Genomic DNA, 18,533 nt, shown 5'->3' on the forward strand with positions numbered 1-18,533 from the left:
ATACTAATGGTCTGGCATGTATACATACCAATGTATGTAAGGCTTTTATATACACTGTGGCTAAGGTCAAGACTTAAATGTTTCAGATCAAACTGACATACCATATTTTGTAAAGCAAAACAACACTCAAGCGATTGTTAAACTACTTAATTCCTCGTTGCAAATATCGAACAAATTTTGCGTGAGAAAATCTTATACTGACTTGAAACACGGACCTATAAATTAAAGATCTGTGCTTTAATGTAACAACCGTCGTTTAATAAGGACATATTTATGAACCAGTTAGGGTTTAGTGCCATTCCTTTGCTTACAAATGTAAGAAGATTTACAACTGTATCAGAGAGACGATTGGTTCCGTGGTATCATTAAATAATAAACGACCTGTTTCTGCCCAATATGTTGAGCACTCCATAAAACATAGATAGATAAGAACAGATTATTGAGCATTATGAAGTATTTTGGCTTATGAAAAGTATGGATGCAATTTGTGTGTTTCCTTTGTTTAGTTCAAATATCTAACCATCGTATCTCCACAAAGATGGGGATTTGGATCTATATATCCTATTACGTATTAGGGCAGCTTATACCACTGATTAAGTTCCATAAACCTGAAACATGTCATTGATTTCAGTTGGTATCAAGCTGTCACACTGTACATAGACACAATCTTGTTCACTGTCATTCGCCATCCTTACTGAATATTTTTCAGATGTCGTGGAAACAGTCTTGATAAAATGAATTAATAACTACAAATAAACCTTTCAACGATGTTGATGAACATAATCTAACAAGTGTCTATGCTTCTTCGAAGCAAAATTGTTAAGCCGAAAACGATATGACGAATCATTTTAATAAAAATACCTTGAAATTGTCTTCATTTTCTTTACGATAAACATTATTGAATGAGATATTTTCGCGAGATAGCGCCGTAGCGAGAAGATATTTGAATACCTTACCATCAATCTTTATATTCATGTACATGGAGTGTGAGTCAACACAGTGAACATCTGTATGTTTATGTACATGAACCTTCTATGAAACGTGGGTAGAGATACGTTAAGATGTTTTCAAATGTCATTTAACTTGCATTAATTCATCCCCGGATGTAAGAAGATACTAGTACCTTTGTTAGGGATGGCCGACAGCGTCAGATGAGAGGAGTTTGACATGCACACGTGGCTCATGTATGCAGATGCTTCAGAAGCAAAGCATCAAACACTTAAGTATATGTTTCTAAATTATTCATGGCATTGATCCTAAAAAGCTTCGGATGGTCTACATGCAGAATCTACGTCAATATGATGATATCGGACAAACCTCCGTTTGTGAAAACCTGGAAGGAAGAGCACTCTCTCTATTCTTGAAGGCAGTTCGGGCTCTGACCAGGACAAACTACAAGCGTGTTTTTTAAATCTTTATCTTTTTATAGAGATCAGGTGAGTAGCAAAATCTTCCACCCGACCAAGGGGAGGCTAGATACAAGGGTCGTCTTTCACAGCACAGATAATCGCCCGTCATTATCACAGACGTACGACCGTCTAGAACAATAAAATATCTCACATTATGTTCATACTTCACTCTCAATCAGATCACCTTTGACACCGTGAAATAAATCGTTTGTTCAAATGCCAAGATATTTAAGTAGTTTAGTATGAATTTGATCTCACTAATCTTCCAGTTGAACGAAATAGCTCTACCCCCTGTGACGCTATGTGCTCTGCAGTGTCAACGAAGGTTACCGTGTCTACTCCCATTGCGGCTATTCTGCGGGAAGTCTACAAAGTGAACAGAAAATGGTATTTATATATGTAGCCTACGGTGTCCGTCTGTTCGACTGTTGAACGAATACGGGAAACCACTCCAACAAACAGCAATAGTATAACAATATTCAGTGGCGGTTCCAGGCCGATTTGACGTGAGAAGGGACATACTTTAGGCCCATGCACTTAATCATGAATCGGCTCTAAAAATGCAGGGAGGGGCGGGGGAGGGGTAGATGTCCTTTTTCGAAGAAAAAATTCGCCAATTTTAGTACAAAATGATGCATTTTGGAACAATTCATGAATATAATCACTTCCATATTGACATGAAATGTTCACTTAGACAATTGAAGGGTAGGGTGTTTGTGCCTGGTGCAGCACCCCTCCCATCCCCGAACCCGCTTATGCAAATACAGGCATCACATTGTGAACAACAGGGAAATGATATGACTGTAAAAACAACAATAAAACTGCCATTTCTCCACTAAATAGAATAATGAACTTTAGTGAACTAGCGAACAAAATGACGTGGCATGATAAACACATTGTGTTGATATCGTTCATGACTCTGTAGGCATTGAGTGTCAAATACCTCTATATTGTGACAGGGTGCAGGCCGGGTACACCAGCCACAGGTCGCTGATCCCAAAACAGATATAGCTTTAGTATACACTGATGTTGATTATTCGCTGTAGACAGTTAAATGAGGACAGTTTCAATGTATACATGTTGTGGTCAGAATGGTATGGGATCGTACATTCCATTAGTATGATTAGTATACGGTATGGATGACCATGTACTGATATTTCCCAAATGATCTCATACAGTATTAGATAATCTAACACAACTTGTGGTTTGTTAAAGTAAAACTAATAATTATTCATTGTGAAAGTCATCAAATGTTGATAAACTTCGAGGGAGTGTTTATAATTTTAATCATACTACGATCAGACTAGATCTATTATTTATTTTGATTACAAATCCAATAAAAGATAAATAATCGGTTACATCAATATTTTCGAGTTCATGCTTATTTGTAATTTTGAACAAGTTAAGTCTCCAATATAGAGTTCAAGTGTATACTCAAACAAATTATTTTGTGGCGGTAAAATGTTCATGCAGCATAAAGAAACGACAAAATCCTCCAAAGTACAGTGATAAGACTGGTGTCATGTTACATCTATTGTATATTTTGTGTCCTTTTATCAGATCTGTCCTTCGCCAATTGTTCTTGTGTTATGATGCACTACGCCGCTTTAAGAAACTTATACCTAGCGCATGAAAATCATAAAATAATGTCAACACTTCGGTATACGCCCACAAAAGCATAAAAAAAGTCTACAGCATGAATCAATAAGCCGCATGCAAAACGTTTTGAACGTAAATATAGGGTATTTCTTACATATAAGTTATATCACTAACTTATATATTACTTATATACGTCGGTGTATCACAGCGTATGACCAACGCATGTAAAGCGTTCTCGACTCAGACCCAATGTATACATGAGTAACATGAGAAACCTATGCACAGCGCGCTCGGAGATGGTGTCCGTGCCAACCCCCCCCCCTCCCGTGCATATTCTGTTGACGCAATTGCTGCATTAGTAGCCTCCTCCAGCCAGCCTGTTGACACGTCCAAGAAGAAGAGGACTGCTTGCTCCCCGACAATGCAAGATGTGCGACTCATGTTTGAATTGGACGTAGAAAATCTGAAGACTACAGGAGGAGTGACAAGAGAGGCAATCTATGGAGGTAGAATCCTTCATAGTTGTAATACATGGACCCCGTCTTCGGAGGACACCTGCAGGCAACAAGTGCCCCATCAAGTGCCCCACACGTCTGTGGGAAGCACGACATCCACAGGAGTGGTGGAGCGAATCTTCACCTCTTCAATTTATTCATCCATGATGGTTTGACATACTTCTCAGAGGAGTAGTGACGGGATTCTTCAAAACGCCATCAATACGCTAGTTGTACATGTAGTAGAAACACGTTCATGATACTCACTCGTCATATATAATCATGTACGTCTAATACGTCAATATACATTGCAGACATGTCACATGATTATCATTACTGAGGTTAGATATGTTAGTTACTAGTACTTACTTTAATTATATATATATAGTAACTAGTAACTATAGGTAAGCATATCTTGAGTATGCCCAACGTACGCCTAACCTATGAAGCGGTGACGTCGGCATACGCCCAATATAGTTTTTGTGCATTCAAAGAAATTCATTTCGGTCTCTGTCTGAAACGTATGGCAGCCCTCACAGACACGCACGCACGCACGCACGCACGCACGCACGCACCCACGCACGCACGCACACATACACACACATGTGTTCGTTTAGAGACTTAAGACCGCTATTTTCCTGCACTCATATTCCCTCTTCAACATTCTGCCAGCTCTTCTATTCCTTCTTCACCCTCCACCCTTCCTCCGGCCCTTATATTCCCTCCTCACCCTTCCTCCGGCCCTTATATTCCCTCCTCACCCTTCCATCGACCCTTATATTCCCTCCTCACCCTTCCATCGGCCCTTATATTTCCTCCTCACCCTTCTTCTGGCCTTTATATTCCCACCTCACCCTCCTCCCGGCTATTATATTCCCTCCTCGCCCTTTTTACGACCCTTATATTCCCTCCTCGCCCTTCTTCCGGCCCTTATAGTCCCTCCCCACCCTTCTTCCGGCCCTTCTATTCCACCCCCATCTTTCTTCCGGCCCTTTTATTCCCACCTTACCCTTCTTCTGGCCCTTATATTCCCTCCTCATCTTTCCTCGGCCCTTCTTGTCCCTCCTCACCCTTCTTCCGGCCCTAATATTTCCACCTCACCCTTCTTTCGCCCTTGTATTCCCACCTCACCCTTCTTCCGGCCCTTATATTCCCTCCTCATCCTTCCATCGGCCCTTCTATTCCATCCTCACCCTTCTTCTGACCCTTATATTCCCTCCTCTCCTTTCTTCTGACCCTTATATTCCCTCCTCACCCTTTTCCGGCCCTTCTATTCCATCCACATCCTTTTTCCGGCCCTTTTATTCCCTCCTTACCCTTCTTCTGGCCCTTATATTCCCTCCCCACCATTCTTCCAGTCCTTGCATTTCCTCCTCACCATTCTTCCAGCCCTTATATTCCCTCCCCACCCTTCTTCCGGCCCTTAATTCCTTTTCACCCTTCTACGAGCCCTTATATTCCCTCCACACCCTTCTTCCAGCCCTGATATTCCCTATTCACCTTTATATCAGCCCTGATATTCCCTCTTCACCTTTCTATCAGCCCTGATATTCCCTCTTCACCTTTCTTCCAGCCCTTATATTCCCTCTTCACCTTTCTATCAGCCCTGATATTCCCTTTTCATCCTTTTTCCAGCCCTCATATTCCCTTTAACCCTTCGTCCAGCCCTAATATTCCCTCTTCACCCTTCTATCAGCTCTTATATTCCCTCTTCATCGTTCTTCAAGCCCTTATATTCCCTCTTCGCCCTTCTTCCAGCCTTTATATTCCCTTTTCACTCTTTTTCCAGCCCTTATACTCCCTCTTCACCGTTCTTCCAGCCCTTATATTCCCTGTTCACCGTTCTTCCAGCCCTAATATTCCCTGTTCACCCTTCTTCCAGCCCTTATATTCCCTGTTCACCGTTCTTTCAGCCCTTATATTCCCTCCCCACCCTTCTTCCAGCCCTTATTTTCCCTCTTCAGCCTTTTTCCTGCCCTTATATTCCCTCTTCACCGTTCTTTCAGCCCTTATATTCCCTGTTTAACCTTCTTTCAGCCCTTAAATTCCCTCGCCATCCTTCTCCCAGCCCTTATATTCCATCCCCACCCTTCTTCCAGCCCTTATATTCCATCCCCACCCTTCTTCCAGCCCTTATATTTCCTCTTCACATTTCTTCCGGCCCTTGTATTTCCTCTTCACATTTCTTCCAGCCCCTATATTCCCTCTTCACATTTCTTCCGGCCCTTATATTCTCTCTTCACCTTTCTATCAGCCCTTATATTCCCTCTTCACCTTTCTATCAGCCCTTATATTCCCTCTTCAACTTTCTTCCGGCCCTTATATTCCCTCCTCGCCTTTCATCCAGCCCAGGCAGTCTATTTCCTCTTCACCCTTCTTCCGGCCCTGATAATCCTTTTACTGCCCTTAAATTCCCTCTTCATCCTTCTTCCGGCGCTTTATTTTCTTCATCCTTCCAGCGTTGTACATCACTGTTCATTCCTGCTCTTCCCTGTTTCTTCCTTTTTTCGTTTAATTTCATCTTGATGTACTGGTCTTGCATGGTTATCAATCATGACATCAAGTGTAGTTGTTAAAAATGGAATATTTTTCCTGTTGTACACATTGTTAATTATCACATAAATTATAATGAAACTTCTAAAACACGAACGGGGCCACACAGTCTGAAAAGGGTACGGCACTGTAAATAACTTGATCAGGAATTATGAATTGGACAGAGAATGTTAAGTGTTTAATTGAATTAACAAGAGTGTTTCAGCTGCTAAATATCTGCTATTTTTTTTTAAATCATTTTATTACGGTTTTAATCAGAACAAAACAAATAATCAGTGATAGACTTAAACATTATATTCTATGTAGGCAGATAGGTGCCGATGTTGGTCTTCCGGCGGCATGAGGGCAGAATGGTGCTATCAAATATATCAATCATGAATCAATAATATTATTTTAGAAATATAATGAAAGTATTTTGCACCGAAAGCCATTGTAATTATATAATATACCATGATAGGTTTTCGCCCCCGGTCAATGCGTCGTCGATGATCTAACATGACAGAGTATGATGTGTTAATTTATATAATAATGTTGATAATTGACCTAAAACGGACATATACTCCGAATTGGACATCTACTTCGGCTCATTCTAAAACCAGGTCGATGGACGGGAATGGAATAGGTATTGAAGTGAGAAAATGTTAACAATAAAATATTAAAATACGATACGAGTTTAAAACTATATAGATCTGATATAGAATACCATTTCGAATTTCATTGCAAGAAAAAGTGCGATCTCGGCAGGACTCGAACCTGCAATCTCCTGATTCGTAGTCAGGCGCCTTATCCATTGGGCCACGAGACCAGTTGTACAATGCAAAGACTACGGTATATATAATCTGTTCATCGATTACGATCAACACGGTGGAAGGGAAGTAACTCTTACAGCAATATAATGTGTTTGTCTAATCGAATATTGTTAAAAGGGAAGGAACCTCTCATCGAAATTTATAAAAATCAAGCACTCCGAGTCCTTTTAATGTAATTTCGCGACACATATTAATTTTTTTTATACGAAGTTGAAAATAAATAATAAAAATGTCAGTTATATACGTGGGCAAAGAAAGCTATTTTCATGGCAAATCATTATTCCAGATTGCAAGAAAATACAGAAATGCTGGAATCGGAAGAATGGTTATGAGAAAAAAATGGGATCGGTATGAGGAACCATCGTACTACAGACTTACCCAAGTTGTGCCTGCAATGAACGTCAAGGTATACACGAAGCAGATCATTCTTACTATAAGTTCAAATGTTAAGGACTGTACTTATTATAATATGCACATCATTTCTTGTGGAGATCTGGCTGTCTGACCAATACTCATTTACACGCATTGAAATTCCCAAAATTGACCAAATGATATTGACCAAAAAAGCCAAGAGATATTTTCTCCTGCCATATGTACAGCACTGATTTGATTGCATTTATATTATTCTCTTTTGTATCTAATTCGGAGCAATTGCGGCACTATATTTGAAATATCTTTAGTTAGTCTTGCACCACTACACAATTTTCCATCAGCATACTAGGATTCTAGTCCAAATAATTGTACGTTGACGGATTTTTTTAGATTTTTGATATGGCAAATCCTTCACATACAAATTGTTTAGTATCAAAAGTGGGTAGTTGTTCCGATCAGGATTCCGGGTTCAAGCATATAGCGTCTATAAAATATCATAAAAACAAGAAATATTACCAGATAATGTTATTTTATATTAGTTCCGTACACAATTTTTTTTTATCCAACTTATAATTATGAATTTGACGGCTTTTCTTCATTTCATTCTGTCAAAACATAACGATATATACATGAAGGGCACCTGCAAGGCTTCAGGGCACAGTTTTAAATCGCTCGGAACATTTCAGCCATTGCCGAGTTGTTATGATTGTATAACAAGGTCTATCTCGATGCTTTGTCAGAGGTGGCCGAGTTATTACGATTGTATCGAGTTGTTCCCCTTCGCATAATTGTTATCTGTGTCAGTCAACTTTCGTTTTATTGGAAAGGTAAACAACTTGTTTTAATGGATTAAATGCTTGTTTAGTGCAAAATAACATTTCACTTACATGGCAAAATATGGATATAAATCTTTATGATCAATCTCAATTATAAAATACTTCACTTAAAACAATTTCAATATTTTTAAAACACCCCCGTTTTTTGCACATTCCCGTTTAGACGTTAGGGATTGGAAGAATCCCGTATAACACGTCTATTATTTTAGACTAACTAGGATTCCAGACCAATTGGTTGATATAAATGGGTTTTTTCAAGATTACCAATCTGCATGAAAAGTACTTTATTAACTGCACAGTCAAGGACTGCCATGTTTGTTCTAGGAGTACCTAAATAAGGAACAGTATTAACTCATTATTTATTATTTTGTATCCTTTTAAAATTATTGCTACATGTTTTGTTTTAGTTAATTTAGATTTATTTTATTTCCAGCTTGTTTTGTTTTGTCAGTAAAATATGATGATTTAAGTAAAAATAAGACAGACTGTACCAGTATGCTGTGATTGTAGCAAGCCTGAAGTCATTCCGGGTGCCATGTATTAAATTTAAACATGAAAAACTTTGAATGATAGCAGCATTTGAAATACTTACCGGAGTATTGTGTTTTTTGGAACTTGTATCTAAGGCAAGCGTCTTTATTGATTAAATTCATATATGAACTGATCTCGATCGGAAAAACGCTTTTATATCGGGTGTCCCTTATTTAGGTACTGTTCCATTTTGGGTACTCACCCAGTACATGTGATCAGACAAGTGATCTTATTTTTGAAATCCTAGCGCAGTAAACAATGACGTGTTTTACCATTTATTCATAGTTCCTCTTCACTAAATAAATTTCTACTTGGAAGGGCCCAGCCCAATTCCCCAATGGCAGATTGACAGCCCTGGGTTTGTTTTCTGGTGGTTACCACACCTCAGATGTCTTATCAGATTTTCAATAATGGTACCAGAAGTTAAAGGCAAGCATGTCTGAATTGGCCTAACAGGTTACTGGGAGGAGTGCAGTCTGTGTGTGTTAGCACCAGCGGCCCAATTGGAGGGATATATGCTGGTGTTCCAGCAGTTTAAGGCTAGAGCTCTACTATGGGGTTACATTCCCTCCCAGGTTTTTCTTTGGAAGGTATAACCATATTTAAAGACAAATTACATGATGTTACAAGTAATGATGATTTCCTCATGGATTTGCTGCAGTTTTGGATTGACTGAGGCACTAGGAGTTATTTTAAAACAAAAGTAATTAATAGTTTGATTTTACGGTATCAACAAAAGCATTTTATTGGGACCTCATAATGCATGCCCCATTTATGATAATGTTGCTTGTGCATTTAAAGCTGCACTCTCACAGATTGAACGTTTTGACAACTTTCTTAAATTTTTTCTTGGAACGAGGCAATTTTAGCGAAAATCCAAGAAAACCAGTTATAAATGAGAGCTGACAAAAATTAGATCACAGATTTTTATATTTAAGTTAAAAAATTGATGTTTTATGCATTTTTCTTAGGTACTTTACAGCAGATTGGAACCAAAAAAAGTTTTTATGCCCCCGAAGGTGGGCATATTAAAATCGCACCGTCTGTCCGTCCGTACGTCCTTCCGTCCGTCCGTGTGTCCGGCTCAATAACTCGTGTCCGGGCTGTAACTTTCCCTTGTATGGACAGATTTTAAAATAACTTGCCACATGTGTTCCACATACCAAGACGACGTGTTGCGTGCAAGACCCGTGTCCCTACCTCTAAGGTCAAGGTCACACTTAGGTGTTTATTCACAACAGAGTGCAGCATATAAGGACATAGATTATAAGTTGTCGTGTCCGGGCTGTAACTTTCCCTTGTATGGACAGATTTTAAAATAACTTGCCACATGTGTTCCACATACCAAGACGACGTGTCGCATGACAGACCCGTGTCCCTATCTCAAAGGTCAAGGTCACACTTGGGTGTTTATTCTCAATGGAATGCTGCATATATAAGGACATAACAGTGTGGGTTGTCAACTATGGGTGGTATTTTTTTTATGTTTAGAGGCAATTTAAAATAACTTGCCATATGTATTTGACATGTAAAGGCAAGATCAACTTTTCATGTACTGACCTTGTTCATAGGTCAATGTCACAATCGGGGCATTCGTCACATACTGTGACAGCTCTTGTTTTCTGTAACAAATCTCAGGACAATTATTTAATAAAATGTTTTACTCTTTGATATCATAATTGTAAAAAAAAACATACCAAAATTTAAAAAAAAATCGAGTCCGAGACAGGCCTCGAACTGGTGTCGCCCAGTGTGCAGTTCAGTGTTGTATTCACTGTGCTACAAAGGCTTACCCTAAGCAGTTTGAATATTTAAGCTATATACCTAACATGGTCATATCATATGATAATATCAATTAGCCAATCATACATAAGGAATGAGTTCTACAAGGTAGACATACCTAGTAATCTCTTTTAATGGAAAAAACTGCGAAAAATAAATTTATTGTAAACTTTGTGGTACTTCAGTTAGTAGGTTTCAATGCATTGTACACATCGATACCAAGTTTATGTTAGTTTTAAACAATTTTCTTTTGTTTTCATTGTTTCATCATACAGAGTACAGCCCCTTTAAACCGTTTGTAACAGTTTAAGTCATAAAACATTAATTTTCGAACGGAAATATGAAAATGTACGATCTGAATTTTTTGTCAGCAATCTTGTAACATTGGTATGCAGGTATTTACTCAAAAACTTGCTCTTTTCAAGACAAAAAATAAAAAAGTTGTAAAAATGCTATATCTGTGAGAGTGCAGCTTTAACAGCGAAAAGTGTGTATGAACTGTTTTCGTTAGGTACAGAATATTTGGTACAAGGTACAGAAGAGAAACAATCTCACTGTGATTTATCTTTAATAAAAATTGTCACATGTGTCATGACTTGGGGATTAAGCCCAGGTGGACATCATAATTGCATTGTTAAGAGCTTGCCAAACTACAGACATAACAGAGGTTTGAAATGCTCATGTAGCTGACATAATTCCAGGTTAATCATTTCAGTGACTGAGTGAAATTTCTTTTTTTTTTGTCATTTACACACACATGAAATGAAAATATCATCTATGGTGTTCATAAGATAAAATTGAAATGATATTTTATTTTGAAAACCAATTTTAAGTTCTCATGAGTAAAAAGAGCTCAGCTGGAGCTATAATGTTAGGGTGATTGTCAGTCATCCGTCCCTCCCTTCGTTGTCAACATGTTCCTTCAAACAACTTTCTCCTTAAGAATTGGGACAATTTCAACCAAACTTCATAGGAATGTTTCTTGGATGGTTCTCTTCCAGATTTCGTAAATAAAAGTGGTTCCATGCAGAATTTTGTTTTGCCATGGAAACCCAAATTAGAAACTTTTAAAATCTTCTTCTCAGAAACTGCTGGCTGCCCAGTTTTAAAATAATTTTAAAAAAAGTTTCTTAGGAGATCCTTTTATCATTATAATTTTTATTATTTTAATATTTAAAAAAAATAAAAAAATTATTGTTTTACAATCATCGAAGATATATACAAGATACACAATAAAGATTTTTTATTTTTTTTATTTGGGTATTATGATAACAAGAAACATCAGCTCAATGAGCTATATTCCAACAGGAATGACATAACAATTAACTGCTGACCTGGAAATATAAGCATATAGTTTGAATTCAGTTACATAATGGAAAAAGTATTTACAAAAGCCATTTCATTATTTCATGCAGGCTATGACAAAAGTAATTGGATTGGAGCACTGTATACAATGGTAACACCAACTCATTTTTTCTGGGCCATCTAGCTTTTCCTGACCAACTATTAACTTGAAACTTCATGAACTTTTTTTTGCAACTTAACAATGGGCCCTTTTGTGACAAGTTATATAACTCCATCTAAAATATTGTAATAGTTAATGGCCCTTTGTAACTTTTCATAAACATATTTTTCATGTTTGTATATGCCTGTTTAAAAAGGCGACATACTGTAGTTTTACCTGTGATGCCTGGCATTTGAGTGGGCTGCGTCCAATATGTTTTCTGATCATTAATTTCAAAACCCTTTTTCAATTAAGACCAAAATTGGTCAGAATGTGTATGAGTATAATATCTTGAACAATTTTAATAACCAGCCATATCGTTGTAGTAACTCAAGAGTTGTCACCCTTTAGTTATAGGTATTGTACTATCACTTACTTAACAAGCAATTGTCCAGTCATCACCAGATTTGATCAGAATGTGTATGGGCATGATACCTTCAACAGGTTTGATAACTAGTCAAATCCCTGTAGTCACCCAAGAGTTATTGTGATTTCATTATAGAAATGTTTAGAGCACCATTAAAGTTCTACTCAGATCAGCAATATAGGGCCATCTTGAGCCTCTTGTTTTTACCACAAGAAAGCATATAATAATAATTTATGTAGTATTACCACCTTTCTTCAGAGCTCGACCAATAGCAATACGGTAAAAGTGCCCCTTCATATATCGATGAAAACTTTGTGATATTGAGATAGCATTTGCTACGTGTAACAGGGATTGTGGCCAAAAAGAATATTTAAGGCATTTTTATAAACCTAAAATTAGCTGAACATTTGATGATTTGCTTCAGTGACTCCTGGGGCTGACATGAATTGTCAAGGGTTGTTGTGGGTTCTGGGTGAAGTTGTAGTATCAGTGACTCCTGGGGCTGACATGAATTGTCAAGAGTTGTTGTGGGTTCTGGGTGAAGTTGTAGTATCAGTGTCTGCTGGGGCTGACATGAATTGTCAAGGGTTGTAGTGGGTTCTGGGTGAAGTTGTAGTATCAGTGACTCCTGGGGCTGACATGAATTATCAAGAGTTGTTGTGGGTTCTGGGTGAAGTTGTAGTATCAGTGTCTGCTGGGGCTGACATGAATTGTCAGGGGTTGTAGTGGGTTCTGGGTGAAGTTGTAGTATCAGTGACTCCTGGGGCTGACATGAATTGTCAAGAGTTGTTGTGGGTTCTGGGTGAAGTTGTAGTATCAGTGTCTGCTGGGGCTGACATGAATTGTCAAGGGTTGTAGTGGGTTCTGGGTGAAGTTGTAGTATCAGTGACTCCTGGGGCTGACATGAATTGTCAAGAGTTGTTGTGGGTTCTGGGTGAAGTTGTAGTATCAGTGTCTGCTGGGGCTGACATGAATTGTCAGGGGTTGTAGTGGGTTCTGGGTGAAGTTGTAGTATCAGTGACTCCTGGGGCTGACATGAATTGTCAAGAGTTGTTGTGGGTTCTGGGTGAAGTTGTAGTATCAGTGTCTGCTGGGGCTGACATGAATTGTCAAGGGTTGTAGTGGGTTCTGGGTGAAGTTGTAGTATCAGTGACTCCTGGGGCTGACATGAATTGTCAAGGGTTGTTTTGGGTTCTGGGTGAAGTTGTAGGATCAGTGTCTGCTGGGGCTGACATGAATTGTCAAGAGTTGTTGTGGGTTCTGGGTGAAGTTGTAGTATCAGTGTCTGCTGGGGCTGACATGAATTGTCAAGGGTTGTAGTGGGTTCTGGGTGAAGTTGTAGTATCAGTGTCTGCTGGGGCTGACATGAATTGTCAAGGGTTGTTGTGGGTTCTGGGTGAAGTTGTAGTATCAGTGACTCCTGGGGCTGACATGAATTGTCAAGGGTTGTTGTGGGTTCTGGGTGAAGTTGTAGTATCAGTGACTCCTGGGGCTGACATGAATTGTCAAGGGTTGTTGTGGGTTCTGGGTGAAGTTGTAGTATCAGTGACTCCTGGGGCTGACATGAATTGTCAAGAGTTGTTGTGGGTTCTGGGTGAAGTTGTAGTATCAGTGACTCCTGGGGCTGACATGAATTGTCAAGAGTTGTTGTGGGTTCTGGGTGAAGTTGTAGTATCAGTGACTCCTGGGGCTGACATGAATTGTCAAGAGTTGTTGTGGGTTCTGGGTGAAGTTGTAGTATCAGTGACTCCTGGTGCTGACATGAATTGTCAAGAGTTGTTGTGGGTTCTGGGTGAAGTTGTAGTATCAGTGACTCCTGGGGCTGACATGAATTGTCAAGAGTTGTTGTGGGTTCTGGGTGAAGTTGTAGTATCAGTGACTCCTGGGGCTGACATGAATTGTCAAGAGTTGTTGTAGGTTCTGGGGGAAGTTGTAGTATCAGTGACTCCTGGGGCTGACATGAATTGTCAAGAGTTGTTGTAGGTTCTGGGGGAAGTTGTAATATCAGTGTTTGCTGATACCGACATGAATTGTCAAGGGTTGTTGTGGGTTCTGGGTGAAGTTGTAGTATCAGTGACTCCAGGGGCTGACATGAATTGTCAAGAGTTGTTTTGGGTTCTGGGTGAAGTTGTAGTATCAGTGTCTGCTGATACCGACATGAATTGTCAAGGGTTGCTGTGGGTTCTGGGTGAAGTTGTAGTATCAGTGTCTGCTGATACCGACATGAATTGTCAAGGGTTGTTGTGGGTTCTGGGTGAAGTTGTAGTATCAGTGACTCCTGGGGCTGACATGAATTGTCAAGGGTTGTTGTGGGTTCTGTGTGAAGTTGTAGTATCAGTGTCTGCTGATAAGGACATGAATTGTCAAGGGTTGTTGTGGGTTCTGGTTGAAGTTGTAGTATCAGTGACTCCTGGGGCTGACATGAATTGTCAAGGGTTGTTGTGGGTTCTGTGTGAAGTTGTAATATCAGTGTCTGCTGATACCGACATGAATTGTCAAGAGTTGTTGTGGGTTCTGGGTGAAGTTGTAGTATCAGTGTCTGCTGGGGCTGACATGAATTGTCAAGGGTTGTTGTGGGTTCTGGGTGAAGTTGTAGTATCAGTGACTCCTGGGGCTGACATGAATTGTCAAGGGTTGTTGTGGGTTCTGGGTGAAGTTGTAGTATCAGTGACTCCTGGGGCTGACATGAATTGTCAAGGGTTGTTGTGGGTTCTGGGTGAAGTTGTAGTATCAGTGACTCCTGGGGCTGACATGAATTGTCAAGAGTTGTTGTGGGTTCTGGGTGAAGTTGTAGTATCAATGACTCCTGGGGCTGACATGAATTGTCAAGAGTTGTTGTGGGTTCTGGGTGAAGTTGTAGTATCAGTGACTCCTGGGGCTGACATGAATTGTCAAGAGTTGTTGTGGGTTCTGGGTGAAGTTGTAGTATCAGTGACTCCTGGGGCTGACATGAATTGTCAAGAGTTGTTGTGGGTTCTGGGTGAAGTTGTAGTATCAGTGACTCCTGGGGCTGACATGAATTGTCAGGAGTTGTTGTAGGTTCTGGGTGAAGTTGTAGTATCAGTGACTCCTGGGGCTGACATGAATTGTCAAGAGTTGTTGTAGGTTCTGGGGGAAGTTGTAATATCAGTGTCTGCTGATACCGACATGAATTGTCAAGGGTTGTTGTGGGTTCTGGGTGAAGTTGTAGTATCAGTGACTCCAGGGGCTGACATGAATTGTCAAGAGTTGTTGTGGGTTCTGGGTGAAGTTGTAATATCAGTGTCTGCTGATACCGACATGAATTGTCAAGGGTTGCTGTGGGTTCTGGGTGAAGTTGTAGTATCAGTGTCTGCTGATACCGACATGAATTGTCAAGGGTTGTTGTGGGTTCTGGGTGAAGTTGTAGTATCAGTGACTCCTGGGGCTGACATGAATTGTCAAGGGTTGTTGTGGGTTCTGTGTGAAGTTGTAGTATCAGTGTCTGCTGATAAGGACATGAATTGTCAAGGGTTGTTGTGGGTTCTGGTTGAAGTTGTAGTATCAGTGACTCCTGGGGCTGACATGAATTGTCAAGAGTTGTTGTGGGTTCTGGGTGAAGTTGTAGTGTCAGTGACTCCTTGGGCTGACATGAATTGTCAAGAGTTGTTGTGGGTTCTTGATGAAGTTGTAATATCAGTGTCTGCTGATACCGACATGAATTGTCAAGGGTTGTTGTGGGTTCTGGGTGAAGTTGTAGTATCAGTGACTCCTGGGGCTGACATGAATTGTCAAGAGTTGTTGTGGGTTCTGGGTGAAGTTGTAGTATCAGTGACTCCTGGGGCTGACATGAATTGTCAAGGGTTGCTGTGGGTTCTGGGTGAAGTTGTAGTATCAGTGTCTGCTGATACTGACATGAATTGTCATGAGTTGTTGTGGGTTCTGGGTAAAGTTGTAGTATCAGTGTCTGCTGATACCGACATGAATTGTCGAGGGTTGTTGTGGGTTCTGGGTGAAGTTCTAGTATCAGTGTCTGCTGATACCGACATGAATTGTCAAGAGTTGTTGTGGGTTCTGGGTGAAGTTGTAGTATCAGTGTCTGCTGATACTGACATGAATTGTCAAGAGTTGTTGTGGGTTCTGGGTAAAGTTGTAGTATCAGTGTCTGCTGATACCGACATGAATTGTCAAGAGTTGTTGTGGGTTCTGGGTGAAGTTGTAGTATCAGTGTCTGCTGATACTGACATGAATTGTCAAGGGTTGTTGTGGGTTCTGGGTGAAGTTGTAGTATCAGTGTCTGCTGATACCGACATGAATTGTCATGAGTTGTTGTGGGTTCTGGGTGAAGTTGTAGTATCAGTGTCTGCTGATACCGACATGAATTGTCAAGGGTTGTTGTGGGTTCTGGGTGAAGTTCTAGTATCAGTGTCTGCTGATACTGACATGAATTGTCAAGAGTTGTTGTGGGTTCTGGGTGAAGTTGTAGTATCAGTGTCTGCTGATACCGACATGAATTGTCAAGGGTTGTTGTGGGTTCTGTGTGAAGTTGTAGTATCAGTGTCTGCTGATAAGGACATGAATTGTCAAGGGTTGTTGTGGGTTCTGGTTGAAGTTGTAGTATCAGTGACTCCTGGGGCTGACATGAATTGTCAAGGGTTGTTGTGGGTTCTAGGTGAAGTTGTAGTATCAGTGTCTGCTGATACCGACATGAATTGTCAAGGGTTGTTGTGGGTTCTGGGTGAAGTTGTAGTATCAGTGTCTGCTGATACGGACATGAATTGTCAAGGGTTGTTGTGGGTTCTTGGTGAAGTTGTAGTATCAGTGTCTGCTGATACCGACATGAATTGTCAAGGGTTGTTGTGGGTTCTGGGTGAAGTTATAGTATCAGTGTCTGCTGATACCGACATGAAGTGTCAAGGGTTGTTGTGGGTTCTGGGTGAAGTTCTAGTATCAGTGTCTGCTGATACCGACATGAATTGTCAAGGGTTGTTGTGGGTTCTGGGTGAAGTTGTAGTATCGGTGTCTGCTGATACCGACATGAATTGTCAAGGGTTGTTGTGGGTTCTGGGTGAAGTTGTAATATCAGTGTCTGCTCTGCCTCTCACTAAAGAGGTTGTGGGTTTTGTCCCAACCAGTGATACTTTCTCAAGGCCTCTTGATATGGCCAATTAGTACTGGTGTCTTTCCAGGAAAATAACAAAAGAGGGATTCCATAAACATCCTTATTGCAATCAAGCTTAAAGAAATAGGCATTTTAATAAATAAGTTGTTTAAATTTGACCTTATGGACTTTTTCACTATATTAGTCATTATGTTTCTGAACAAAAAGAACAGAATTTATGCATTGACATACTTACATTATACAATTATGTTTTTATTTTTTTTGTAATAAAAGAATGTTCTAAAGTCATGTTTTGTTTCAGGGTTACCACAAAGGACTAGCCTTCGGGGAGAAGGTGTTCAGGGGCAAGAACTATGGCGTGTGCAGAATTGATTCTGGCTACAAGTTTGATTGGATTTTGGTGCCAAAAGAACAAGAACAAGCTATCATTGACTCAGTTAAATCGTCCTATCCAACAAAAGAAACTGTTGTTCCATACGAGGTTACTGTTCCTCCTCTCATGAAAATGTTTATAAGTGGTGAGCTGAAGGCCCATGGGTATAGAGTTTCAGAAGACATGTTTGTGACAAAGAGAAAAATTATCAAGAGTAAGTACAGCTTTGCTAAGCTGGATAAAAGTGCTGAAGATGTTCCCCCTGCCCCAGAGTACAAACTCATGATGAAGCAAGTGAAGAGGTCGATAAAGAAATCGGATGAAAAGGAAATCAGTTGAATGTTGCTTTTGGTAAATCAACTGTGTAAGATATTCTTATAAAATAATCATAAATCTGGAAAAAAAGTTTTACTTTGTTATGTTGCAAGAATTATTTTGCATGATTTCTTAAAAGTTGGGGCATATAAGTTTGACTTAAATTGCGTGGTCAGTTTAGAGGAAACTTCACATGGATGTTCCTTGGATGGTGCCCTTTCAAAATTGTTCAAAGAATTGAATTCCATTCATGACTGTGGTTGCTATGGCAACCGAAAGAAAACAGTCTTTTCTTTGACAAAAACCATGCGGTCTTGAGCTTAGATAGTTGGTGTGCTTTTTCGAATTATGCCCATTGGGTAAAAACTAGCACCGTGTGATCATTAGGGCCAACACGACCCTCTTGTTCTTCTTAAGTAAGAAATAGGCAATGGTTAAAGATCAAAGATCATGGTGGTCAACAGTTACTTGAAAACTGTGTCCGCACAATAAATTGGGAACATTTTTAT

General features: G+C 39.8%; 1 protein-coding gene and 1 non-coding gene across 2 annotated transcripts; one reads left to right on the forward strand and one right to left on the reverse strand.

Annotated features, from left to right (window-relative positions):
- Positions 1-6,787: 6,787 nt before the first annotated feature.
- Trnar-acg (transfer RNA arginine (anticodon ACG)) lies at positions 6,788-6,860 on the reverse strand. Its single transcript has one exon. It is a non-coding gene; the product is annotated as a tRNA-Arg (tRNA).
- A 136-nt stretch (positions 6,861-6,996) lies between these two features.
- Positions 6,997-18,108, forward strand: LOC128225251 (uncharacterized). The gene is made up of 2 exons (XM_052935356.1): positions 6,997-7,270; positions 17,638-18,108. The coding sequence occupies exons 1-2, from the start codon at positions 7,094-7,096 to the stop codon at positions 18,046-18,048; spliced, it is 588 nt and encodes a 195-aa protein (XP_052791316.1). The 5' UTR covers positions 6,997-7,093; the 3' UTR covers positions 18,049-18,108.
- The last annotated feature ends 425 nt before the right edge of the window (positions 18,109-18,533 follow it).

Source organism: Mya arenaria, chromosome 2 (assembly GCF_026914265.1).
Source record: "Mya arenaria isolate MELC-2E11 chromosome 2, ASM2691426v1".
NCBI classification, from domain to species: domain Eukaryota; kingdom Metazoa; phylum Mollusca; class Bivalvia; order Myida; family Myidae; genus Mya; species Mya arenaria.

Coding starts and splice junctions, on each gene's coding strand:
- LOC128225251 (XM_052935356.1), top strand. CDS start 7,094: ATGTCAGTTATATACGTGGGCAAAGAAAGCTATTTTCATGGCAAATCA. Junction 7,271..17,637: donor TGCCTGCAATGAACGTCAAG/GTATACACGAAG, acceptor GTTTTGTTTCAG/GGTTACCACAAAGGACTAGC.